The 27,976-nt window shown below is 45.8% G+C and overlaps 1 protein-coding gene and 2 non-coding genes across 7 annotated transcripts in view; 2 read left to right on the top strand and 1 right to left on the bottom strand.

Moving 5' to 3' along the window:
- LOC149363206 (histone-lysine N-methyltransferase SETD1-like) overlaps nt 1-16,113 on the top strand; it is a 56,488-nt gene extending 40,375 nt beyond the window's left edge. For all 5 annotated transcript variants that reach the window (XM_089573380.1, XM_089573384.1, XM_089573382.1 and 2 more), the window contains 6 exons: nt 2,700-2,967; nt 3,813-4,816; nt 6,674-6,831; nt 9,153-9,281; nt 13,390-13,647; nt 15,345-16,113. In XM_089573380.1, the coding sequence (XP_089429506.1) occupies nt 2,700-2,967; nt 3,813-4,816; nt 6,674-6,831; nt 9,153-9,281; nt 13,390-13,647; nt 15,345-15,518 (1,991 nt within the window). In that variant the 3' untranslated portion in view covers nt 15,519-16,113. The remainder of the gene's footprint in view (nt 1-2,699; nt 2,968-3,812; nt 4,817-6,673; nt 6,832-9,152; nt 9,282-13,389; nt 13,648-15,344) is intronic.
- Nucleotides 16,114-24,707: 8,594 nt separating this feature from the next.
- TRNAY-GUA (transfer RNA tyrosine (anticodon GUA)) lies at nt 24,708-24,798 on the bottom strand. The gene is given in 2 exon segments: nt 24,708-24,743; nt 24,762-24,798. It is a non-coding gene; the product is annotated as a tRNA-Tyr (tRNA).
- Nucleotides 24,799-26,578: 1,780 nt separating this feature from the next.
- TRNAY-GUA (transfer RNA tyrosine (anticodon GUA)) lies at nt 26,579-26,669 on the top strand. Its single transcript is given in 2 exon segments — nt 26,579-26,615; nt 26,634-26,669. It is a non-coding gene; the product is annotated as a tRNA-Tyr (tRNA).
- The last annotated feature ends 1,307 nt before the right edge of the window (nt 26,670-27,976 follow it).

Genomic DNA, 27,976 nt, shown 5'->3' with positions numbered 1-27,976 from the left:
TTTGCTTCAGTATCCCTTTAAGGCTAGCGCTTGACATGGACGTAGAAAAAGAATCTGACAGGATGAGCGCTAATCCTGATTCTGTCTGATTCTTTTTCGATGTCCATGTCAAGTGCTAGTCTTGCGTTTGTAATGAATCACAAGCAACTAGCCCAGATTTCTGCTTTGATGGCAGTAATCCGCTTCGGGTGCATGGGAAGCTTGGCGCTGCTATTGCACACGAAAAGGCGCTCTCGCTACTTTCCTCGATATCGCTTTCTGACGCACTTTTCGGCGACATCGAACTCGCACAGTTACCTGGTGGCTCCGTGCAAGATGACGGTGGGTTTAAATGTTGCCAAGAACGGCCACCGATGTTCGGGAGGCGTGGCTAGCCACTCAGTCATCTCGGTTGAGCGACCGGATAAGTTTTGTTCCTATAATAAGGCATTTGAAATGCACGGTCATCGCAGTGACTGCGCGATGGTTCTCCGTATTTATCTTCTTATCGGTCTTATCTAATAATGTTTTGTGCGGCTCTCTTGAAACAGAAAGGGCACATGAAAGCCATTTTTTGAGATACTTTTGTTCGGCAATTTCTACTCATCCTTTCCTGTACTGCGGCATCGTTCCTCACGTTAACATTCCTGTTCTTTCATTTTCTTTTTTTTCCTTTACGCGCCCACTGAGTTGACCCTTGCATTACATTTGGGTAAATCGGTATGCACAGTCAAGCCCGCTTATAACGAATATGACCGTCACGCGCCGTTCCTTAGTTTATATATCGATGTTCTTGGTAAGCGGACGAGACATAACAGATCGGACTTTCGTGAGGTGGAGTTTCTGGAGGGGCATGTTACTCGATGTGTGAGTGTTACCATTGGCCCGGCAATGTTTTGGCACTGGCTGGTGCGTTTTCGCGTCGCTTCCCGTCTCTGTTTCTACTCGAAGGCAACTCGAGCAGTGCGCGCACCTTGATCGACATGCCGATCGCCACATTCTGAAACGCGCGTTCAGGCCTGCAGCGCATATCAAAGGCCGCTTTTAATTCTGGCGCATATGTCAGCCAGTTTTGAAATTTGCACGTGCAAATGTGTGCTGTTTTCCGCGTCTTACTACGCATATTTTCTGTCGGGACACCGTCTTTGCTGAGCGGTGACCGCGGTGGCAGCCTTTCTGTGAAAAGCACTTCGACAGTGGCCGGATTTTCGCGCAGAGAAAGTGTTCAACACCGTCTATGCTTAGTCTTATAGTGGGAGCCAAATTTTGGTCCAAATAAAAGGCAGGGGCACACATCGAGTTTGGCACAGATGCAGCGAAAAGAAGGTGGCTTTGTGGAATTCGCTATTGCCTTGGTGGAGAGCGAAAGTCTCGGGGTGCGCTATTGCCCACCTTGAAAAAAACGCGCTGACGAAGTATGCATACGTGCTTTTTCAGTCGTTGTAATGTTTAATTTTGTTTTGAAGGGACCAGTTATCGATGCATACGGAAACAGGCGATAACTGGCGCGGCCCAAAAGCATGCATCAGTTTTAGGTGCGATTGCGTCAATTAATCCCTGCCGTTGTTCGGTTCCGACGCCGGAACCGCGGGGTCAGACCTCGCGGAACTTGAGCGCCCAATTTGTTCAAACTAATATTTTGGTCCAATCAACGTCAAGAGTATTAAAAAGCATCTTGTATAATTAGTATAACTCGTCATGATTCAAACACATTTGGTCTGCTTCAAGTCTAGGCTATCGAGAATCAACTGCACGTCATATCAACTTGAGAGTCTAATTGGACATTAGAATCGGAAGTAGTGGTAGGGCAGCATAATGCTGATAAAATATGAAGGAATCGGCCTTTTCTCTTCCATAGCCAACTATGGATGTATGGTGTGGGAAACAACAACAGCTGAAAATGTTAACAAACTCACTGTCTTACAAAAACATATTATATGCATTGCATGTAAAGTGCCGTATTTCTTCCACACTGCGAGCCTTTTCTATCAACACAACGTTATACAAATGAAGTCCATGTATAACTATAGGCTGTGGTATAAATATAAGCTCGCCATAATGAAAAATGATGACCCCTTACTTACACTTGCTGGGTTAAAGCAAAGCAGGACTGTCTATGATACCCGCGCTGCAGAGCCTTGGAATGTTTAGAAATGCTGCACAAACTATGGCAAACAAATGTTGCAGCATAAGTTACCGACACCTCTGAACCAGTTGTACTGCCACAAGAATCTTGATGTATCCAATATTTCTCTGAAAGAATTGCCCCAAATGTTCATGTAGTTTTTTTTTTCTTGCTATATTACCATTTTGGGCGATTAATACCTCTTTTTTGGGCTAGTTGGTGCATACTTGAATTACTAATTCATTTTGAGCAAACCTGTCAATTTTGCTGTCCTTTATATTCTCCTCCCCATCCTTGCCTTTATAGGCTCTTTTATCTAATGCAGTTTTTTTTTTCCTTTGCAAGCGCAATGTACTGCGTACTGAACGTGCATGTCTCATTCTCTGTACCGAACATGCGTGTTTTTTCTCCTTACATTTTGTTTGATGTCGTACTCCGCCACCATCAGTGCTGCACTGTAAGAGGAAGCCAGGACCTCTCAAGCTGTCTATACAGCTTTTTCCCTGGCTGTCCTCTTAACACCCAGTTGTGGAAACAAACCTTCACCCTTCAACCTTTTCGCCAACCATTTCCGGCGTTTTTTTTTTCCATGCAGAGTCTGAATCCGATTCTGAAGATAGCTCAGACTCTGACACCAGTTCAGAAGGTGAAGAGGAGGACGTCTCATCATCATCAGAGAGTGCAGAGTCCGATTCTGAGTCTGAAGCTGAGAAGGATGCAAAAGCTGCCAGCACCAGTGATGAGGAGGAGCTCGTACCTTCCAAGCCAACGGGAAAGGGCTCCAAAATTCTGTTGGAGTTGTCCGCATCCGACATATCGGAAGATGAAGAGCCAATGCTCAGTGGAGGCCTTGTGCAGCAGAGGTAAGTGCTTAAAGAAAACAAACAAACAAAAATAATGAAAGTATGGCACATTCAATTTTACAAATTGGTTTTAACCTAGAAAGGTCATTATCCATGGTATGCATGCCAAAAGTCGCTGGCTATTGAGTAAGAGAAAAAATTAACAAAGTATACAAGATGGACGTAGTTAGACGGTGGTACCGATGGGTTAAATGGTGCAGTCATGCGTTTGTAGGCATTGCTTCACAACATCACATGCCTCTGTAGACCGGGAAGCTCGGCCGCTTCGCCAAATGTTCTCTGTTAGTGTAGCATTGCTTACTGTCATCACCCACCTAGGGCAGCTACTTGATTGAGTAGGTGCCTCACCCCCACATGTAAGGACACTGACATAATACCATGCACAAACATCATGAAAAGTGTCATGTTCTACTGCGATGATTAGGTGCCAGTTCCATCGCTGTCATTGGCAGGCAGACCATGTGAAACCTCGTCCTCTCGCTCAACCCAGCATAGCAATCCAATGATAACACGACAACCCACTTTTGGCTGTCAACTTCCACTTTAGTTTTTGTCTGATGGTTCCATCAAATAACTCCATTGATGGAATTAACTACATTTAGAGACCCATGTACTGTGCGATGTGAGTGCTTATTAAAGAACCCCAGGTGGTCGAAATTTCCGGAGCCCTTCACTGCGGCGTCCCTCATAGCCTGAGTCGCTTTGGGACGTTAAACCCCACAAACCTAAATCAGTTAACTCCATTACAGTTTTAAATGTGATTGCACTTCCTTCTACAAGCCAATCCTCCTTCTACCAGTCCAGGACACATCTTTAATGCCCGCCTGTTGTAATGCTCTTTACAGGAAAGAACCACTGGAGCAGCAAGCTTCAACGGCTGCAGAGGCTTCGTCATTGCCTGCACTTGAAGGACACCTCAAGGATGAAGTATCTGATCTCGAAGACATTGAGCTCCCTCCCACCCCTCTGTTCGATGAACGGGAAGAAGAAGAAGAAGAACAGGCAGAACAGGAAGAACGAGAATTGCCCACTGAAGTTGAGAGGGAAGACGACACTGCCAAAGATTCCAGGCCTGTTGCACCCGCTGCAGCAGAGCTGTCTGCGGATATCGCCAAGGATATTCTCGACGACCTGCCGCCATGCAACCTCGAGTACGAAGCGTCTGAAGCACTCATGGCCCTTGCCGCTAGCTTTGCACCCCCCGAGGGCGCCAGCGACAAGACGGACGCGAAGGCACCTGCGTCACCACCGGTGAAAGTGGAGGAGAAGGTGAAGGAAGAGCCTCTTGTGAATGGTGATGCGTCGAAGCCGCCCAAGGCGGATGTGTTGAAAGGAATGCTGGAGAAGGCGGAGGACAAGCAGGAGGAGGAGGGCGCCAACGAGCCCAGCTACCTCATTTCCGATCACTGTTACTGCCTGCCCCAACAAACGGGGGCGGCTCTGCCGGAGGCAGTTGCTGGCGATCACGAGTACGCTTCGGCACCTCCGCCCGTCGTCCCCGCCGCCGCGGCTGCAGTCACGGCGCCGGCGGAGCGGCAGTCGTCACCGCCTCCTGCTGCTGTTCCTTCGCCTACCAAGACGAAGCAGAGGAAGAAGCGAAAGTCCAAAGAAGAGACCATCTGCGACCAGCTCATGTTCGATGTGCCGCTTGAGCCAATTGAAAAGCTGTCGCGGGAGGTGGCGTTTGCTCGGCGCAATGTGGTGGAGGAGATGAACATTCTGTATGAGTTCCTAAGGACAGGGGTGGACTCGGAGGATGTGCAGTACCTGAAGCGCAGCTACGACGCCATGCTGCAGGATGAGGTGCAGGGGTACTGGCTCAACGACACGCACTGGGTCGACCATCCACATATCCTTTGCTGCTGCTGCCTGACTGGTGCTTACGTCTGTTTGCTAAGTTTTCTTGCAGGAGAGCTGCCTATGGTGTGTAATGATAGTGCTTTAGTAACTGTCTGCTATCATATGGGCATTCTGTGAGTTTGAACTGCTTTGCTTATTTTTAATACTGGGAGGAGGAGTTAAACAGTATACCTTGGGCACAAAATTTTCCAAGGCACCTTAAAAGCAACTGAACTGGATGTCTGAATTGTCTAGTTTTCCAAATTTAAAGGGGTCGATTACTAGTAGTGACGGTCATTTCTTCCTTATTTACTGTCCCTCGCTCGGACATGCCCATAGAAAAAAAAAGGTGGGATCTAGGGTTAAGGGGACAAGAATGGCAAACCAGCAGAGGTGACGGACAAACAAGCGGGGGAAAAAAACCGGCGTGTATGACGTCATTCTTGTCAATTATATGTTTGTTTGTCTTTGTCTTTTGTGCTGTTTTTGCATTCTTCGCACAGCACACCAGCAAGCCTAATTCAGCCTTCTTGTGGGGTTGTAATATTATGGAATTCTTGCAATTTCAGCATGCTGGCACTAATGTGATTGGAGTACCTGCAGCACAGAAGGACAGTGCCTCCATGCGATTACGTTAGTTTTACTGGCGAGGTTTGCCGCTGCATTTTTGAATACTCCTTCTGTATGGGAGTATCTGACGATTATGCAAAGTATATCAGTAGAAGTAAAAGCCACTAAATGCCTGACGTTTGTCTTTAGGTAACTTGAAAGGAGAGCTGCTATTAGCTCACAGCCATTGGTGCTGTAGATGAAACGCTTTTGTGGTCCAGTTTGTATTGTGTCATGGGCTTTAGTGGCTGTTGATCTTAGATGTAGATGTTTTGTAGGCTAAGTTGCAGCTAGCTAGCTAATTGGCACTGAGAGCTGTTCCGTGGTGGTAGTGTCACGGGGTAGTGACAAGTATACTCACTGGAGGACCGTTTATAGCAGTTGTTTGCGGTCTCTGTCCGCAAGCTGCATATAGTGATTGTATCAGCCAAAGGCAGAGCAGAGGTTTAGTAGCGTTATGAGGGTTTGCAGTACTATAAATGCTTTCAAAAGGCATGTGTTGAGGGATAAAAAATAAACCATGTTAACGTGATGGACCCTGCATCCACCTTAGTTGCACAGGCATTCTTGCATTTTACTACATACAATGATGCATCATCCTGCATTGTGTGCAGCTTTGTGCCAACGCTGGTTCGGTATCCTTGAGACCTGCTATGCCTGAATAGCTCACTTTGCCACTCTGTAGATATTGCACTATGTTTCAAAAGTTGGTCGCAGACATTGGTCACTGTGGTGCAGTCCTTTAGGTATGCTTGCTGGCATTACTCATCGTTGCTATGACCTGGACAACTGAAGGCTTGCATCCTCTACCGGCATGCGTACAGAATGGCTGTGTAGTGTAGCTTCTGGATTTGCCGTGTTGACATTTGCCATCAGGTGCTTATTGTGAGACAGGGGGCAGTAGGGAGTCAGGTAAGCAGAATGAAATTGGGAATTTTGTGGGGATAAAAAGTGTCAGGAGAGGGCTTTGGATATAGTTGGGCCAACAAAGTACTTAAGTTGAAGCATGTATGGGTAACATTAAGGTGAAAGGAGCAATTGGTTTTTATACAAGGCTGATTATTCCTGTGTTGAACTTGCAGAAAAGATTTACTTGTGCCCCATACATATGGGGAAACACGCAAATGTTCACAATGTGTTCCCTTTCATGATTGCCGCTAGCTGCGTATGCAAAGTGACATGGCGTCGTTTTGGAGTGCTATGGTGGCTGCCTCAAAGCAGGCGTGTCATGTGTGTGCCCCTTAACCGTTCTGTGCACCGACCAACATACCGAATCCGAGCAAGAAGAAGAAGAAGGACGAGGCCCGTGTCCACGTGACGGGCTGTGCGCGCAGCGAAGGCTACTACAAGATGGACGTCAAGGAGAAGGCGCGTTTCAAGCAGTCTGGCAGCGCCATACCTCAGCTGGAGACACAGGCAAGCCCCTTTGCATGTCTGCTAGCTGCACGCTGTGCCACACTTAGTGTGGGCCTCGATTGACCCATCAATTACAAATTACTAGCTATAGTGGGAGGAGAATTTCCGAATTTTTGAAAGGAACAGGTCTAGATTGCACATGAAGAAAGATTCTTCTCTCTCTGATGATTAATTGTTCAATTTCTGCTGAGTTCTCATGTGCCCACATCATGACTGTACACTGCTCTTACTGTCTCTATGCTTCCTTTGACTCGTTTTTGTCAGTCTTGAGAAGTCATTATGCAAACTGTTCATTTTATGTTAGGCCTCTCACAGTGCTGATCCATAATGAGACAGAAAGGTATAAACGCACACTCTCGAGCCAGAGTGATGCTTGTAATGTAAAACACAGGCATCTGGAAGGCAGCTTTCTGCATTCAGGCCGCACTTCTGGCTCGAAATGTCTCTGTGTGGCCAAGGGTTCCAAATATGTGCTCCAGCCATTAGTTGCACTTTGTACCCTAGCAGTAGCCAAGACTGACACGAAACAAGATATGTATACATGTGGTGACACTGTGACTGAAGCAGCAAAAATTATGTAGCATTGTGAATGCATAGGTAGGAGGAGGAGGAAAAAATTTTATATCGAATATGAAATGCTGATGTCCTCAGTCCAAGGCCCCATTGGCCGCTGCAGTTGGAAGTAGGCGTCAGAGCTAAAACACACCTCCAGTGCACCATGGTATTATAACGCAGACTAAGCCGCTTTAGTAGTATGATTCCATTCATTTTCATATTTCCCGTTCTTCGTAAAAGGCAGATGAGAAGCCGTGCCCCGCCATTGCTGGGCTTGAACAAATATATTCTTACAGCGGGGCTTGAACCAATAATGAAGAACAGATGCATTGCGGGGCATAACTTCAGCCAATGACGAAGGGCAGAAAATGCAAAAATGGAATGGAATTGGTTTCAGAAATGTTATATTATCCATTCTTGGTAGTTGCGATTCACACCATTTCCCCTGTGAAGTACAATCTGATGGTGGTGTAAAGATACACAAGACCAGAGCGTCATGTTATTGGTTATTATTGTCACGTCCTGCAGCTTCACATGTGGCCCGGGCAGTAGAGGACAAAAAGAGACTTATAAGTGCCAACACATTCCTTCAGAGACAAAGCACTAGTGGCTCAGGCATGTGCAGTGTACTGCACACACACTGTAGAGGCAGCATTCAAAGCTTGGTTGGGCTTTCTTTATTGCGTGGTTGTCTTTATACTAGTGCTTGTCTGAGCATGCCTGCTATCTTTGTTGATGCATGGTTGTCTTTATACTAGTGGTTGTGTCAGCATGCCTGTTATCTTTATTGAAGCATGTGTTTGGCGAATCAAAGCTGTGTGTACTGACAGCTATTAGCAGCAGACTTCTGCTTTTGAAGTTAACGCCGTCTTGTTTTCCACTTTGTGTAAGTGTGAGAGCATGATGTCTGCAGAGTGTGGTACTGTTTGTGGAGTGCAATGTGTAAGACGGTATGTAGGGAAACAACGGTCATTGGCCTTAAGTGTCAGAGTAATGACTGAAACTATTTTAAGGAGAAGAAAGCAGGACATGTGCAGCATTGGATCGTAACACTGTCAGATATGGTTGTATAGTTTCTTGCTGCAGCATGGTAGAGCAGCATCTTACCTCATACTTGTGTGCTACTTACTTGAAATCTAACGCAGCTCTTAATTTTTTTTGTTCTTTTCCATGGGTATGATATTTTTTATTGTGATTTTTTGGTTTCTCATCCAGGTTTACTCTCATGCTTACTAACTTTTTGTGGGAAGTTTTTTATCTTCCTGCTGGTTGTGTACTGACAAGCCTAAAATAAGCAGTGTTTACTGTCTCTGAGGCTAGGTTGTCTTGTCTACGGTTAGAAGACATTTTTTTTTAATGAGCTGTTTGGCAGGTTATTGCAAAGGGGCATGCTGGAGTAACCTTAGTAGCTAGATAACTGACCGGGCCTTCTACTGACATTCAGCACTTGCTGTTTTGATGTCACTTCTTTTTTTCTTTTTTTTTTTGAGGTAATTTGCGTCTACACTTCCAACTTTAAAAATTTTTCAAGTTTTTCTAGAGTTGCCTCAACACTCCACTGGTTGAAGCACTGCATTCAAAGTCCTTGGTTTGCTCTTAAACATTGTGCTAGAGAAGGCCATAATCACTCAAAACATTTTGGAGTCTACTGCCACTTTTGATATCTCGCGTGGCTGTAGAACATGTTACTTTCCAGTGCTGATGCTAGTACTTGTTTTGGCTTATCGTGATTACAGATTAATCGGTATGTCTCATTGGCACTGCAGGACCCAACAAGCAAAGCTCGCCTTGCCGCCCAGTCAAGCAGGGAAGCACGGTCCAATCAGCGGAGGTTGCTGACCTCTTTTGGAGAAGCAGAAGTGATTAGCGACTTGCTCAAGTTCAACCAGCTGAAGGTGAGAAGAGATGGTGCAGTTGATGATGCTGTGTGGTGTCCCCTCCTTCACAAATGTAATGGCAGAGTGCAGTCATTTGTAACAGCCTTTCAGTTTTGAATCACACTCGCAGTGTACACAGTAGAGTTTCAATGATACGAATCTCACAAAAAACATTCCTGTCACCTGAAATTCATATAAATTAAAAATTGAACAGTGAAAAATGCATTCGCGCAAATCTGTGTGTGGCTAACTGAATTTAGTTAGCGATGCGTGCAACCATTCGGTGCTTGTGGTGCATACTGCATATTAATGCGAAAGCCTTTAATGCTTCATCGTTGTCAGCAGAAGGTTGTCAGCAGAGGTGTCACGCTTTTCGGTTGGTCAAAAGGGTTATGACGTCAGAGTGCACGGATTCGCAGTAATGAGGTCACCCACGGATGCCTGGCGCCCCCTTTTGGAGCAAACTACAACTAATAAATATAGTTGTCGTCCGCTCCGACAGGGGGCGTAAGGCGTCCGTGGGCGACCGCATTACATACCTCATTACTGCGAACAGAGCCATGGATACAACCGAACTCATTGAAGCAGAGAGAGAGTCGTGCTAAAGAAGCAGTCAAAGTCGGCAGTTAAAGTGTGTAGTTGTAATGTGTAGTCAAAGTGTTTAGTCAAATAACTAGTGCAGCACAAACAGCCTTGCAGTCAATGCCAAACAGTGCGCCAGGAAATTTCGCCTTGCAGCACTTTAGAGAGCCAAGGTGCACCCTGAATTTTTTATTGGACTTCCGTTCGATAAACACGCACATTAGGGCTGTACCTTGGTGGGGGATTTTGAAAGGAATATTCTAACTCTTCGATGCCAACAGTAATTTAATACAGTCGAGCCCACTTATAACAATACTGGTTATAACAATATATTGGATATAACAATGGTCAGTCGTGGCACCATCAGCTTTGCCATGTGTTCTATGGTAAAATAAACTGCTTATAACAATGCAGTCAGGGCACATTATTGGTTATAACAATTAAATCTGGTAATTGAGTGTCAACCATTATAGAAAAAAAAAACAAGGAAATGCTACGACCACACCAACAAAAACATGCTTACAACACAAACGCGCGCGCATGTGGGGCTGACCAATGGACTGAGCTGGTGCAGCAATGCCACGAAAGCAAAAGAACCCGTGAATGCGTTCCCCTGAGCAAAAGGCCCATGCAGAGAAGAAAGTAGGGAGCATGGTAGGGAACCTTGACGGAGCAGTCCATTATTAACGTTTCTGAGGGGTGCGCCGCTCGCAGAAAAAAAATGTGAAGAAGCATTTTTCTTTGTTTTTACACTCTGAGCTACGGCTGGCACTGGCAGCGCGTACGTTGTCCCATCTTCCGCTGTTCTTCGCTAACTTCCCCACGGTCCCCGCTTCACAAATTTCCCATGTCCCAGGGGCAGGCGTCATCGCGTCAGGAGAGCTGCTGCATTGCTGCATTGGCTACGCACGCCATGCGTACCCCCAATCAGTCGCTGCAGTGCGCGTGCGTGCAGCCAGCGCGGTTTTTCTCACGTCAGCTGTTGCCGCACCCTTAGTTCTGCATGCTTCTTGAATATCCGATAAGAATCGCTTCCGGAAAGCCGGCTTGATTCCTGTGATGTGGAGGTGTGCGAAGCTCCCGGTGGCGCAGTGATGGCGGTGCTTTGGTCATCGGTGAACGGTGAACATTGTTCCGGTTCCCTGAAGTTCGAATTAATGACCTTTTACAGGTATTAGGACAATCAAACCCCTCCGGGTATTTAATGTCAGTAAATGCTCTGAAGTTTGTCATCTTTTCTTTTTCTCAGCACATCCCTGTTATAACAATTATTGGGTATAACAATGGTATTTCCATGGCACTTAAATATTGTTATAAGTGGGCTTGACTGTATATCTGGGAATGAATGTATATTATTGCAAAGTCACGCGATTTAGTTTGCTATTGGTGCGTTTGGTGGCACATTTATTGTGAGGATAATCATTTCTGCATCTTGACATTGTCACTAGTATCCCCATTGTGTCATGGTCACAGGCCACATTTCTTTTCATACTGCATGATTTTGGTTCGAAAACTAAGATTGGTATATTTGCCTGGCTGCTAATGTGGCAAGGATGTGAGGGTACAATCACAGCTCTTTATGAAGGGTAGAAAATATGATCCTTTGATATTGTCTTCAATTTTTTTAACCCTCTTGGTTGCTGTGTGCAGAATTATTTAGATAGTGGTAATTGTGTTCGCATTTGCATAGGCTTGTTTTCAGTGAAATTGCAACTTTTTGTGTTAGTGTGCAGTGCCTAAGAGCAATTTCTCTCTTTCAGGTGAATTCAGCACTTATTTTTGTCTGAACTGAGATGTTTTTTTATGTATGTAGCTAGCAGATACAGCAAATGATATTTCTCTAAATGATGAGCTTGACAGTATATGCTTGGTTTAATTATCGAAGCCGATTTTATCAAATCTTTTTGTTCTTGGTTTTTCATGTTCTGATTCCTTGAGTGCTTATTCTTTCGCTTGTCAGGAGCATGTTAGGAGCATGTTAAAATATTGCTACCATGGTTAGTGCTTTTCACACAGTTGTGAACATACCTGTACCAAATTAACAGTGGGCTTTTTCAGATTTGTAACAGAGCTAATTGACTTTCTTTTGGCCTGCATGCATAGAGTTATTAAGGCAAAAGGAATTTTTTTTTTAAATAGAAAAGACGAGGGGTGTCTGAAAGTGTTACCCGGTAGTTTGCTTTGACGTGCTACCATTGCTAAAAAAATACAACTTGCCAAGTTTGCTTGCGGGCCATTCAGTGTGGCTTGTTTTGAATCGTCACCATTCTAATCTTCCAAAGGGGAGATGAACGAAAGCTTAAGACTTCTAAGACAGCTTGCCAGCACCACTATGCACCTTAGATGCAGAGACCATGGGCTGTATATTTGGACAAAGGCTTTATATGTGACAGATTGTTTCCATATTCTGAATTCTACTGAGGGAATGGAATTTTTTTTTTCATGTGGTGTTTTTACTCCTTCCCTGAGGTGTGATTTATGCACAGGTGTTGCACGAATTGCAGGATCCTTGACTTGGTGTTTAAGGCAACACAGTACTTTCGATAACCTGATCCACTTGATCAGCCTTACAATGTGCATGCAACATTTTTTTCCGGTTGCCTTCTTGTAGAGTACATAGCTGCTATATAAACAGCTGAACCCATCACATAAAAAAAAAAATAAAATTCGATATCCTTTGCCCTATCTTCTGTGGTAGCCTTTGATGGCGCTGAATTGCTGTCACGAGAAGTAGACTCAGAGTGCGAGTCAAAGTCTTGACCGCAGCCATCACTGTCACAGTCACTGCTTTCCAAGACTTCTATATCGTCAGGCCCATCGCAGTCCGAATCAGTGGCAAACACTGCAGTCACTGGCGAACAGAAGCACATGAATCTTGGCGTCCGCGATGCTCTGGCTTCTCCTGGATGCGATGTGCGACTCGAAAATTGGCAGGATGACAAGTTTCTTTCTCCACCTAAATATATCGAAACTAGTGGGCAACTATTGCCATCTGGTGTATAAAGTACTAACTAAAATAAAGTGTTAAATGTGGTAGCAAACATTTTTCCTGGCAGATGGCGCTCTGCCATCTTTTTTTTTTCTTTGGCTGCTGGGCGGACAGTCACTGCCTTTGGGAGTGAATGGGTTATGTGCCCTCGGTTATTTTTCTTCTCTAAAAATTGATTGTATGACATTTTTTTTATCTGTGTTGCTGTTTATTTTTTTACAGCAAAAGATGAATTTTTTGCTGAAGGGCTCTGTAATCACTGCTTGGAATTGAATGGCATTGCATGCCTAGCCTCAGAGATCTGTGTTAGAAAAATATTTTGTTGATGTCGTCACAGTTAGCTTGTTAAATGGCTGATGGCAGTGATGTGTCTCAATTTTTCTCCTTTTTTAGTTAATAAAAGCTCTATTGTCAGCGAAATTAACCTTTTTGTCCTTAGAGTGCTTTAATCTTACTAGCCGACTTTGGTATGACCTGAGCGTCCTTTTAATGTAGGACCTTTTTCTCTCACATGTCACTCACGACCACTGTTGCCTCTGCCCTTTGTGCTTTCAGTTCCGGAAGAAGCAGCTCAAGTTTGCCAAGAGCCGGATCCACGACTGGGGCCTGTTCGCCCTGGAACCCATTGCGGCCGACGAGATGGTCATAGAGTATGTGGGCCAGATGGTGCGTCCCATCATGGCTGACCGGCGGGAGCAGTACTACACGCAGATCGGTATCGGTAGCTCGTACCTCTTCCGGGTAGACGTCGAGACCATCATCGACGCCACCAAGTGCGGCAACCTTGCTCGCTTCATCAACCACAGCTGCAACGTGAGTGCTCTATGTAGAAGAACTTTTAGTGCGAAGCCACTTGTACGCTCACCAACACCGGCCAAGAATCTTTGTCATCATTGGATCTTGTGTTGTTGCCTAGCAACAGCGATGCCACATCAACATCCACGACTGAGAGTCGAACCTGCGGTGGCGTAAGCAGATCAGCTTCAAAGGCCGCTATGCGAGATCATCAGGCTATCACCGCAGCCAAACACACCTTGTGTTAAACTGTAGCACACTCTCGCTCTGTGCATTGCACATAGTCGTCTTCATCAACTTCCACCTGTGGCACGAACAGATCAGATCAGCTTAACCTCGATCAGAGCTTAACCTGAGTCTGATACCGTTGTCAGGCATGCCAACTACCCAGCTAAGCAAAACTAAGAGCCAATTAGGCTAATCACACGCTTTGATACGTCTACTCGGTTCAACTAGGTTTTAAAACTCTACCAATTTTTTTCTTTCTTTCTTTCTTTTGCATCACTTGGAAAGCTAGCTCACTTGTAGCTCACTTGTGGATTATGGGCTCACTTGTAGAATGGCAGTGGCAATTTCATGCTCAAAATAAGGGCCTATAATTACTTAACATGCAACTAAGGTATTCACTGATTGTAAAATTGTCACGGGTGGCTGGCAGTTTTGGCCTAACACATCCACAGAGCGGGCATTCTTAGTTTCCCATATATGAAACAATGTGAAACAGAACCGTAACGAATGCAGACTATGTTCACAGTAGTGTAATCTTGTTTAGACTAGCAAAGTAGAAACCAAAGTTTGGTGCTTCCAGAAGCCTAGCCATCCCACCTAAAATACTTCTAGTACCATGCTCAGACCTCCTATACTGCCAATCCACTGAACTTGGCTGTGATATTTTGCATTACACTCGACTAGAATGTGTGCTATATTTTGACAGTCAGCTTTTCCTTTGCATCTAATGCCCCTGTCAAGCACTAAAGTTAATTGCACTTATGGGGAGTGTGCTTCAGCATCTCGAGAGACACTTTGGGCTACGCGGTGCTAGATGGGAAGGCAAAGTGCACGAGTAGTAAAAAAAAATGGCAATGTTAAATGAGTGGAATTTTTGAAGTGGTCGATGAAAAAGAACTTAAAAATTGACTGTTTGACATGACAGCACAAATAAAATGAGCTTAAATAGTTTCTGAAAATGAAAAAAAAAGTTGAAAACTTGAAAAGCCAAGATCAGCTGAGACTATCCAAAATTTTGACGACAAATAATATGGCGGTGTGCAGTAGAGCTGTATCTGGTCGCATTCCTTTGTTCTGTTGCTTCGCTTATAGCTGTAATGAAGAAATATTCTTTAAAAGCAGTGTTATAGCAACTAAAATATACTTTTGAGTACTTTTTGTGGACCGTACATATTGTGCCTTCAAAGTCGCTGCTGTCGAGGTTACGTACTTGGCCCTCAAAGTGTGCTCTGTGTGAACGCGCTCCAACCGGAGTGCACTTTTCTGCGAGTGACACTCCATTTACGATGCTTAGATTTGACAAAGTGCACTTATAGCTGGTGACACACTCCGTAAGTGCTCTCTTTGCCCGCTTGACAGGGGTATTAGTTTGTCCAAATGCTCACATTGGCCAAGCTTACAGATGAACTCTCCGTGCTGTTTTGTTCTTAATTCTTGTGAATCTAACAGTAGTCCTTCGTTTTTTGTTGTTGTTTTTTTTCGTTCAGCCAAACTGCTACGCGAAGGTGATTACGGTGGAAGGACAGAAGAAGATTGTCATCTACTCGAGGCAGCCCATCAACGTCAACGAGGAGATCACGTACGACTACAAGTTCCCTCTCGAGGATGAGAAAATTTCATGCCTGTGTGGAGCACCCCAGTGCAGGGGCTTCTTGAACTGACTCTTGCCTGTGCTGGCATTGTGTACAGTGTATAGTATGGACTTCACCTTCATTTCAATTGTGTCAGAAAGGCAGGAGTGTGGCAGCATCGTGGTCCTCCATCTCCAGTCCTTGCCTCTTTCTCTGTGTGCACTTTGTACAGCTTCTCCCCCCCACGGTGTCACAGAGGAACTTCATATTGTACATAAAAGGAAATCATTTACTGAGGCTCTTTAACTCACTCTATTTTTTGCCAATGTTTTCGCTTGTACATTGAACGATTATGCCTGAACACTGTAATAAATGGAATGCAGCCATTTGTATAAAATGTGCTGAGGTATGTTTGTGTTGCTTTAGAACGAGGCTGGTTTGTTGGGTGCAGTTGTACTTCACTGGTGTGTGCAATAGATTGCAAAATTACCAGCTTGGTTGTATGAGGCTCTTAGCTGGTGGTTTAGAATGTATGTGTGCTGTTCAAAACTGAAAGCGAGTTGGGTTAATACAGAACCACGCTGTTGCGTTCTTTTATGAGACGGCGAAAAAAAAAAACGAGTCAGGCAGAAAAAAATTAGTAGCCGGGAAGCATGTGTGAAATAAATGCACCTTGTTGTCTGCCGATCTGTTTTTTTTTTACTACCTCTAGAGAGGGTAACACGCTTCTGTGGAATTTGCAAGGCTTTGAGTGGCTGTCGCAATTGTTCCCATACACGGGAATTCCAATACGTTCTGCAATGGCTCTTCCAGGAAGGGAGGCGGCAGCGAAGTCCGGGAACATGCTCGGAGCGGGTGAAATTTGGACATCCATTTGAAAATTCTGTGCTGTTTTCATGGCAGCCGTTTTAATCCTACAGAGTCCTCGCCTATTGGAACCTAGTAGTTTTCTTTTTAAGTTTTAGGCGCTACGGCGAACGCAAATGACCGAAGCATTCCTTGGAGTCGCCCAATACAAATGTGTATGTTGTAAAGCGCTGCCCGCGTGGCATAGGTAGTTTCGTTTTCGCGTCTTCGACGGCTCACGCCCGGCGATGGAACAGCGCCAAAAGCCGCAGCAAGAGACGACGTCGGCGTGGATGCAACTCACCGGAAGTTGTCGACGGATTCCTGAATTCCGCTTTAGCCGATGCGTGCTCTGCATGCGCTAAACAAGCTGTCAAAATGCCAGCACAGGAAAACCACTATCGCGGAGTGATATTCGCGGCGTAGCTTGTGGGAACGCTGCCACAATCGCGACGTAACAGCTGGGTCTGTATTGCTTTTTTTTTTTATGGGAGCTTGGGCGGCACTCACGCAAACCGTAAACGTAGCAGCCTGGCAGCCGGAAACGTAACGCCATGGTTCTACCGTACGCGTTGTGCCAGCAGAAGGTATCGTTACATACTTTCTTACATTCCAGCCATGCATGCCTTCATTACATACCAGCCAGTAGTTCCTTCAGTTGAAATGTGATTCCCAGCAAAATACGTTCTTGCAGGACTTTTGACATTAATTTAATCTCCAAATGACAAAGACCCCGGTGAGGGGTATTGCAAAAGGGGTGGGAACAAACATTACGATGTCCAATTGCATTAAAAATGTTCTTCAAAACATTGTAAAAGGCCCATGTTCACCCCATAGCAGGCTGCGCGTTAGAGAAAACAAGAAAGTGATTCCAGTTACGATTAATTCATCTGAAATGAAACTGTTTTGAATGTTCAATTGCAGCCCATGAAAAGTAATGATTGCAGGTAAATAAACTGATTATTACGTTTCTTTGTAAACACCTCCACAGCGACACTGAAGAGTATCTCTACGTTCACGCCAGGGGCAAGTGTGTTGTTTTAAGATACGAAAACCTTGAGCACCACCACAAAAGTTACGCGAAGCACTGCGCTTCATTGTTATTCGCACTGAGAACAAATCCAAAGTATACTAAATACGGCATTCCGTTGTGCCGGGTGGAAGGTGAAGCGCGGAACACGGGGAGAGTCAAATGCAGGTGGCTTGCATGCGCAGACGTCCTCGCGTGCGCAGCTTCTCGATTCGCGGCTCGATCGCTGTCGCTCTAAAACCTGTTTTTATATGCAAGCGAAAACGCGACGACTGGAGCAACGAGGTTTCAACAAGTTGGAAATTTTTGCTGCGACGCGCTGCTGAATCTTTCAATTCGCTCAGTCGCATGTGAACCAGCATTGACGCGGAGGGATTCCGTACAACACCATTCTTAGTCATCGAGTTCAGGTTCTCGAAATTGTTTTTGGAAAAAAAAAATGCAGCAGATTCAAGGGCGTCCGCAGAATTTTTTGCAGGGGGGGGCCCCGTTGGTGCCCCGGGGGGGGGGGGGGGGGGGGGGGTATGTTCGTAGCAGAAAGGCGCTATTTGCGGAGTAAATTTATTTATTTATATATAAATAAAAATTAAACAAAATGCACACATGAAAGAAAAATTACAAACAGGAAATTAAAGCGCGGCTAGGAGAGGTACATTGGAGTTTATCAACGAAGAAACAACTAAAATTAATAAAAATGCAAAAAGATGCTATATCACTTCGTGGAGAAGAGTGCTTAGTCTTGCTGCATACGGGTTCTCGACTCACCCGGATTGATGACCAGCACACAGCACAATATGTTCACAAACACGCAACTACAGTCACTCAGTCAGTCTTCCTTGAACAGCAACTGTAGGCGCCTCGGATTTTTCTGGGCGAATTGCGTAATTACACGTGTGATAAATTCACTTCTGTGCTTCATTACACGCTCTCGGTGCACACTCATCATACACATTGATTGGAAAAACTGTTGAACGCGTACGTTGAAAACAAAAGATGACTATATATACAACGAAAACTTATTTACAAGATAAATGCACGCTCGCAGCTTCATACACCTCGCTCCATCTTGCTTGCGCATCCGCACAGTCGAGCAACCGCACACACACTGCTCTCCGCTCGTCGTTTTCTCGTCCGCTGTCTTGGTTGTTCTCAGCTTCGCTGACAACCGGCCACTAAAAACACCCAAGCACAAACACAGAGGCGCGCACACGTGCAAGGGCTTACTTGCCGCAGTATCCCCGAATGCGCACTTTGGGGGTGAAAGGAATGCCGCGCAACTTCCGAGGGGAAGGGACACTCGCCACTCCAGTCGGAAAATTTGTTTTTGTGTTTTTATGGGGTTCAGAGCCCCAAAACGACTCAGGCTATGAGGGATGGAGTAGTATACAGAGTTCCGGGTAATGTCGACCACCTGGGTCTCTCTACCATGCACTGACACGCACAGTACATGGGCGCTGTTGTGATTTGAGGCCCAGCCAGAGGTGACAGGCGAGCCAGGCAGGCGCCATCGGGCTGCGTTGACCAAAGGCGCTGGTTTTCGCAGAAGACGCAAAGAACGCTGGTGTGGGGGCGCCTCGGGAGACTGCGTCGCCGTGAACAAAAGCAGCTAATCCCCTTTGCCGGAGATTCTGAAAGCGGCGCTTCTACCGAACTGCGCTACCCGTGGATCGGAGGAGACAGCGAGCGGCGGCGGCGCCAACTCATCGCCCGCTTGCCCCTGAGCAGCCCGACAAAGCGGGGGTGGACACGGCTGATTTTACCTTCCCTCCTTAAGAATTCATCGGTGACCGGCGTAACGATAGGCGAAAACAAGATGCCCCGTGCACTGTCTGCCTCCGTGTCGCTATCTCTCTAGAGATCAAAGAAACAGACACCCATCTCAAGGCGGCTCGAAACACATGCTCGCCGGTGCCGCTGTATGTCTGGAACAGGTCGCCCTTCAGTAGAGCTAACGATGGCGTGGTTTGAAAACGGCGGAACGACGCACGCCCGGACGCGGCATTTCGCAGATGTGACCATGCGGGGCTGCTTTTACCCTTTTGACTGAGCGCACCACCGCCCCTGGCGTGCGGCCATCACTCACGGTTCGAGTGAGTGATTTTCCAGGGGGGTGCAGCCGCCCCCCCTTGCCCCCCCCCCCCTCCGGACGCCCATGAGCAGATTACTGGTAATTTGATTACTAAAAAAATAATTGGATTACCGAAACGCTGCACTGTACATATGTAGTTGATCCACTACAAAATTAAAAGAAAACTTAATTTATTGCAACGCGTTCTGTATAGATATCGTAAGTCGGCAATGAATTTTTGGTCTCCAATAATACTTCAATGCCTGGCAGCAGTGTTAAACGGTTTCATGCCTCAAAGATGCAAAAATGCTGCTTTCTGCAGATATATATTTGTGTGTTTCCAATTTGAGCCCCTGATCTAGACTGGTGTAAGCCCTCGCGATGGCTCAGTGGTTAAAGGACAACTTCGGCGTTTTTTCTACCTCCTCTGATACTACTGAAACTTTGGTACGTTTCAGCAGTTATTTTGTCCTTTGTGCCAAGTCTTGCAGCAGGGCAATGTTTTGTTGCAGCTCAAACGAATTTTAAAATTTCCCATTTCGTGTTCTCTATCCGGGAGATTTCTACGGGCATCTTTGTGCGTGTCGGAGGTCCCTGGACGCACGGCCCTAGATGTTCGTCCAGTGTTTGTTGGATGACAAAATTTCAAGGTGGCTTTTGGTCATTTAAGACGCATGGCCAAGCTCCCTCTTGCAGTCGCCAGTTTAGCCAATCAGTGCGCACACAATGGGTTTTATTATTGTGATGATGATAATAACTTTATTTTCCGCACGTAGGCCTTGGTGACGGGGACCGGGACCTCCGCGATTAGAAGCAGGCGAAGAGGTCTTGATTCCTCGCGGCTTCTTCCGCCAGGCGGATGGCTTGTTGCTGTGAAGCAGGGGCCTAGCTCCCCAGCAGGGCTTCCCAGGTTTTTCTACAATTTGTTTTCGTTAGCCCCTGGGGAGCTAGCGCATTCCCAGATTATGTGGTCGAGGGTCCCTCTCGCCCCACAGTGCTTGCACTTATCGTTTTCTTTGTTATCTCTATGAACATGAAAGGCCCAGACCGGGTTTACAAGTTCCCAGCTTGGAGGCGTCGCCATGCGATAGCCTCCCTATTGTTTAGACTTTTATCCGGTGGTGGCACCAGTCTCCTCTGTAACCTATAATTTTCAAGAATTGTTTGGCGTGACGTCATCGTTTGGTCGAAACCCAGTTTCGGTTTCTTGTTTGTTGGTCTTTTTAAATACTTCTGCTTGCTATTTAGGAAAACAGATTTTTGTGTCGGAGCGTGGGGACTCTAAGGATAGCGATGTGATCATCACCTCAAAATGTTAAAAACAAAACAAAACAAAACACGCAGTAGTACGCGCGTTTACAACCGCTGTCGCGGTGCCTGCGTCGTGACATTGGAGGCGAAACTCGAAAAGCGGCCGACTGCTGTGTAGTGTCAGTGCTTAAAGAACCTCAGGTAGTCGAAACTATTAGTGCAAAAACACTCAAACGCTGACCAACACCGACCAAGAATCTTGCCACCTGCGTACGTACAAATAAAAAGAAATGAAATAAATGTCCACGACTGTGAGTCGAACCCGCGGCGGCGCGAACAGAGCACTGGGATATCACCTTTTTTTTAAGCATGATACTAATTACAGTGAAGCAATGTTCTTTGTACATGAACTATGTACAAACCACGAAGAAAACAATCGCAAATCAACACAATTGGTGCATAATACGACACACCTAAACAACCAAGCACGAAAAAAGACGCGACACAGGGCACATCACTACTGCATCATCCTACGACACACGTAAGCAACGACGCACTAGAAAGAAGGGCAATGAAGAGTACAGCACTAGGAGGTTGCCACTCCGGTTCAAATTCAGTGTGGGCATATTAGGCTAATTAGGCTATCGCCGCAGCCGGTCACGCCTAAGGTTGTCGTTGCCTTGGTGGCAAGGCACATACCCACGACGGGGGATTGGCCAGGTTTCTGTGAGGAGAGCCCAAAGAAGGAAAAGTGGGGCCAATATAATGGTTTAACTTTGATTGCCATGATTTAACTTTGGGTAAGAAGTCAGAGGAATTAAAGATGAAATTGTAAATAAAAAAAATACAGAAAAATGAATGGGAAAAAATAAACAAACAGCAACAGACTCTCGCGCTGTGCATTGCACATCGTCGTCTTCCATCAGAGACGCGAAGACATCAGATCAGCTTAGCCTCGATCAGAGCTTAACCTGAGTACAATATCGTCGCCAGACGTGCCGACGACCCATGAGCCAGGCTGCTTTCGCATGTATAGTCGGTTTAACTATGTTAAAACCCTACCAATTTAACCGGAGCACCGTGTGCCCCTTTCTCTCTTCCATTCGCGCCCTTCTACTCTTCTTCTCTCTCGGCGTGGCTGAGCTGTCCACCGAGAAGTGAGACTGTTTTTCCGTGCCTCAGAAGTAATTTTCATATGCACAAGGCGCCGAAATCAGCATCTGGTTGGTAACACAATCGCTTAACAATCGACCGTTTTGACGGCTGCCGGACATGTTCTCAACGAGGAAGTTGTGTTAATACTCTCATAGCTTACAAACAGCGACTGTGGTGTTTTTCGCCACAGTCATCAGATAACTTTTAACTTTAGCGCCTCCGTGCAGCCGTGCGGCCATGGAGGAAGGAAAGTGCGTGCGGCAAATATGGTCACGCGTTGCAGTTGCTACCGTTGCCAGACTTGCCTAATCACATTTGCCATGCGATTGCAGTTACCGTATAGTTGCCCTGTTTACCGTACGGCGCTGCTAAAACTATCTATTGTTATCGGGTGGGGCGCGCGAATGCCTGTCGAACGCTCTGTGTGCATTTGTAGAGGGATTAGGCACTGTAACATACCAAGGCACCATAGCAGTACGTGCCTGTTACAATGGATGGTCCTGCTGGACTCTACCTGTGAAGGAAACGATTAAGGGATGAAATCGGCAGACATATAGCTTCAAAAAATCACAGAGACACCTAATTCTATTATGTGTTGCATACCCAACAATTTGGACAAAAGCGTTTTTGAACTGGAAAGAGTTTATGAACGCAATTTTTTCATATGATGTAAGATTTCACCGATCGATATGTGCGCAGATCTCCCATGCACAGGCTTACATTTTTCTTTTTCGTCTTAACACTTTTGCGATCATAAAAAGCTTTCCCCACTGGTTTTCTATGGCAGTTCTAACAACTCCATGCGAGCGATGGAAAAACTTTAGAAGAAAGATATTGCTACACATCGGAAGAATGGACCATTGTCTTCAATATTTCCGTAACAGCACCTTACAATTTTCCAATATTCCAAAATGTTTGTCCAAACAATGTTGGATGTGGCGACGCAATAGCATTAGCAGCTGTCGATGCCCGTTTTCGCAGCGGCTGCTTTATTGCTTGGCTCCATGAGAAGTCGAACTCTGCAGAATTATTTCTAAATTAAGCATTTAGTCCGACACAATCCTCGTGTCTTGTAATCTACAAACTGTCCATTTTAAGCCGCACAGGAGAAGAAAAAGGCGGATGAAAAAAGCGGATGAAAACAAAAGACTCGGAACCAATTCTAGCAAGCGTATCCTGTGCAGCGCTGCCCACGCGCCGTCTCTCGATGCGTATAGTTTCGTTTTCGTACATTCGGTCCGTCGCGATCGCGTCGCAGGGGCGATGGAACTACATGAACAGCAACACAACTGTAATCGTGTGTAGTCGGCCTAGAGCAATGCGCTGGAAGCCGCCACGGACGCCATGCCACGCAAGTCGCCGTGCCTGCCAAAATGGTTTGGTTTGGTTTATTGGAGTTTACCGTCCCAAAGCGACTGAGGCTATGAGAGACGCCGTAGTGAAGGGCTCCGGAAATTTTGACCACCTGGGGTTCTTTAACGTGCACTGACATCGCACAGCACACGGGCTTCTAGAATTTCGCCTTCAAGAAATTCAGCCGCCGCGGCCGGGATCGAACCCGCGTCTTTCGGGTCAGCAGCCGAGTGCCGTAACCACTGAGCTGCCGGCACGAGGTAAAACACTATAGTGCGAAGTGATGTACCATGCGGGTACGCTGCCACAATTGCAATGTAAGAGCTACTTTGTTATGCATTGGATGAGTTTATATGGGAACTACAGTGAAACTGTCTCGGGACAGTGTAGCAGCCAGGAAAACGCAGTGCCCTGGAGCTTACGCGGCTTTGAGCGAAATTTTTTTTGGTTCTTGATGTATTTGCATAATAATATTTGGGCTTATTAGAAATAAATTTTTGACTGCTCTCACAAAAGTATTTCTTAAGAACATTTTTTTTTCTGCAATTTATTTTTCCCCTGAATCTCGTGGAAAGCCTGCAGGGTTCAGAGAGCTAGTCCAACGTTCATTGCGTTCGTACAGGCACCATACTAGGCAAGACATGCTACGATTTTTTTTTCGCATAACGCAATTTTTTAGTGTCGAATTTTTGCGATGCAGTTGCCGTCGACATGCCTGTAGCAAGAAAAAAGATTTCATGCAAGAAATTTTTAACTCACAAAAATTAAAAACAAAGAACGTCTTGACCTGTAGTACGGTTCTTGGAGTGCGACAAAATAAACGCGGTCAAAATCAGTGAAACAGACCCGAAGAAATCGGTTGCACAAATTGAGCAACAGGAGGGAATAACGATATTGAGAAGAAAGCATTCGAAGTTGACCACCACATTTAATGCTCCTGAAGGCCTCACGTTTGTTATCCTTGGCGTCCTTTTGAATGTAGTTTCGTGTTTGCCTATTTCTGCGCATGTCTTCCTTTCAAGCTGGCTGTAGTCGGCTGTTGCGTACTAGCACGGAGAAGCCGGCTGCACATATACAGGGTGTTTCACCTAAGACTGTACAGAATTAGAGTGCTTTTTTCAGCGATGTGCATCATTGTCAGCGATTTAGTACATCAGAATATAGCTAAGACGTGCTAACAGCAGGCTGCTTAACTAATAATGAATAGTTAACTTGTAAACTATTCCTGTTAGGTTCATCATTTATTGAGAGGCGTCTGGCCGGCCCTAAGTAATATTCATATCAGGTTTTAGAATTTCGAAAACTTTTTTACCGTCGGCACTGTGGCCCAACAGAGTTTGGCTGTTTCGACGAGTTACATGCACTGAAGAGGTTGCTTTGCCTACAAGCTTCTCGAAAGCGCATGCATTTTGGCGTGATATCGTGGCGTGATAAAAAGAGAGGCGACAAAGCGAGAGCTGTGTACAGCTGCCGAAACTTACTCGGTGGCATTCCTACATATGTGCGTCTAACAAAACAAAGCACATTGAGAGGCTCAGCGACAGTTGCTGGCGGCATTTATATTTAAAAAAAGCACTCCGTCGAGCCGGATTCGAACCAGCGACCTATGGATGTCCGTAGCACGAGACCTCTACAGTCCACCGCTCTACCAACTGAGCTATCGACGGGGACGGAGGCGCAGGCAACTTCTTTTCCTCAGGTGCGCCGTGTGCAAGCGTTTGCGGCTAGGTAGGCTGGAAACGCTGATTGGGCAAAAAAATGTGACGTCATACGTGTTACGTCAAAGGTCACGTGATATTTAGTGACGTCATTCCCGGTTGGGGACGTTTATCCTAGAAAGGACAATGGCTACGATGGCTTGCGTATCAGTTTACTCTCCTTGCATCCTGCACTGGGAGATTTTCTTTTGTCGTTTTGCTTTGTCTTGTTAGGGTGCGTAGCCACTTCAGGTCATCCGATTTTTAAATTTATTTTCTTTAGTTTTCCGCGGTCGTCATTACTTATTCAGGATCCGTTTTTCACGAGCGCACGAGAAATACAAATGGAGATTTGTAACTGGCTGTTAGTTATAGCCTGTTTGTAGGAGGTGTTCAGAAGGCTGGATTGAGAACAGCTGGGGATAAGAGTTAATGGAGAATACCTTAGAAATCTGTGATTCATTGATGACATTGGCTTGCTAAGTCACTTAGGAGATGAACTAAAAAGCATGATCAATGATTTAGACAGGCAGCACAGAACGGTGGGGCTAAAAATTAACATGCAGAAAACCAAAGTAATGGCCAATAGTCTCTGAATTGAACAGCAGTTTACAATCGGTAGCGAGGTGCTGGAAGTAGCAAGAGAACACGTATACTTAGGGCAGGTATTGACCGCAGGTCCGAACCGCGAAAGCGAAATGACTAAAAGCAGATTGGGGTGAAGCGCATATGGCGGGTTCTCTCAGATCATGAATGTCAGTTTACCAATATCCCTCGAGAGAAAAGTATACAACAGCGCTTTATCTTGCCAGTACTCATCTATGGGGCAGAAACGTGGAGGATAACGAAAACGGCTCAGCTTAAGTTAAGGACCACGCAGCGAGCTATGGAAAGGAAAATAATTGGTGCAACGATAAGAGACCGGAACCGGTCAGCGTGTGTGAGGGAACTAACATGGGTTAATGGCATCCTAGTTGAAATCAAGAGGAAGAAATGGGCGTCCGCAGGGCATGTAATGCGAAGGCAAGCATAGCAGGGGGCGCCAGAAGGTAAGGTTGGCGGGTGAGATGACGAAGTTTGCGGGAATAGGACATCCGCGGCTGGCACAGAGTAGGGTTAATTGAAGAGATAAGGGCCGACTACGCCGACTTTGCCCTGCAGTGGGCGTAGTCAGGCTGATGATGGTGATGATAGATATAGCCGTGAACTTCTCTCTCCCATCTGCTCTGAAGCAGCAAGCAGCGATGGCCACCGCAGCGTGGGTATCTATAGGTTGCCCAGTGCGCCATGGAGTAGCGCGTACTGATAAGCGTTGTAGCGCATGCGTCAAGGATGCGTGACTTTATGAAAGGCACACGATATGGCAAAAATTTATTCAGCCACAGCGCCAGGAGATTCTAAGTACTGATACGGCTCTAACTGACGGCCAGTTACAAACCTCTATTTGAATTTCTCATGCGCTCGTGAAAAACGCATCTTGAATGAATAATGACGACCGCGGAAAGCTAAAGAATATAAGTAAGAAAATAGGACACACTGGAGTGGCTAAAGAACCTAACAAGGCAAAGCAACATGACAAAAAAAAAGCTCCTAGTGCAGAACGTAAATTGCAACGCAAGCCACCCGTAGTCATTGGTCTGTCTATAGGGCACGTGGTCTAAGGTACACGGATAATATGGTACAGCGACTCCTGAACCAGGAACTGTATATGGCGCATTCAGAGAAAAAGAAACCAGCCTCGGCTCCGTCCCCGTCGATAGCTCAGTTGGTAGAGCGGTGGACTGTAGAGGTCTCTTACTGCGGACATCCATAGGTCGCTGGTTCGAATCCGGCTCGACGGAGTGCTCCTATTTTTAGATACATACACGCTCAGTGTAGCACAGCTGCTAGATTTTTACTGTCACTAATTCTTATTATCGTCCTACAAACGCTGGTATTGTTATGGAGCGCACGAAAAGCTATATCTTCTTTTTTTTCTTTCAATTTCTGAGGTGTTCTTGCGCAAACTATCATTGCTAAGTAGTTACAGGCGACTTCACCAAATTTTTTATACAGGGTGTTCCAGCTAACTTAAACCAAGGTTTATAAAAAAAACTAAGCGTTCTTCAGAACTGAAATCGCGTGGATGTTGTTAGGGTTTATCTAAAGTTACAGTACCATTTTTTTCGTTCCTCCTATTTGATTAATTAGTGGAGATAAATAAAACAACTTTTTAAATATAGCTTGAAACGTTCAGGCGTGAATAGGAAAGTTGTGGAGCTCCACAAATATTGTCCAACCCAGGCACTTCCAACGAGGTAGACTTAGCGTGGCCATTTTTATTCGGGAAAAACGAAAGCCCACGGAGTTTAAAAAATACCACGTGACAGCGCGCTCCGTGCGCCTGAATTCGCCGCGATTACAGCTCTCTCATCCTTCCTTTGTAAAAAGCATCACTCGCTTCGCGCCTTTTGGGCTGCCCAAGACAGAGCTTCGCGTTGAGTTTGGTTGCAAGATAAGCACCAGTGGGCACGGGCGGCAGTTGAAAGAAAGCGCGGCTCCCGTTTCTGCGCCGATAATTGCGCTCTGACATTAGCAGGATGCATGCGGAGGAACGATGACAATCTCATGAGTTCGAATTTGGGAGCAAGATCCCAACAAGCAAAGCCGCATATAACAAGCATCATAACGTCGTGTGAATCACGATGAAAAACGGAAGCCGCGCTTTCAACTGCCGCTCGTGCCCACTGGCGCTTATCTTGGAACCAAGCTCAACGCGAAGCTCTGTCTTGGGCAGCCCGAAAGGCGCGAAGCGAGTGAAGCACGGATGAGAGCGCTGTAATCGCGGCGCATTCGGACGCGGAGCGCGCTGCCACGTGGTATGTTTTAAACTCCGCAGGCTTTCGTTTTTCCCCAATAAAAACGGCCACGCTAAGTCTATCTCGTAGGAAGTACCTGGGTTGGACAATATTTGTGGAGCTCCACAACTTTCCTATTGGCGCCTGATCGTTTCAAGCTATATTTAAAAAGTTAATTTATTTATCTCGACTAATTATTCAAATAGGAGGAGCGAAAAAATGCTACTGTAACATTAGATAAGCCCTAACAACGTCCATGCGATTTCAGTTCTGAAGAACGCTTAGGTTTTTTTTTTTCTTATAAATCTTGG

The sequence above is a fragment of the Amblyomma mixtum genome, chromosome 2 (genome assembly GCF_055824585.1).
Source record: "Amblyomma mixtum isolate Tamu chromosome 2, ASM5582458v1, whole genome shotgun sequence".
In the NCBI taxonomy this organism is placed as follows: domain Eukaryota; kingdom Metazoa; phylum Arthropoda; class Arachnida; order Ixodida; family Ixodidae; genus Amblyomma; species Amblyomma mixtum.
Note: the sequence above shows the minus strand (reverse complement) of the source record. Positions and strands in the feature narration are given on the sequence as shown.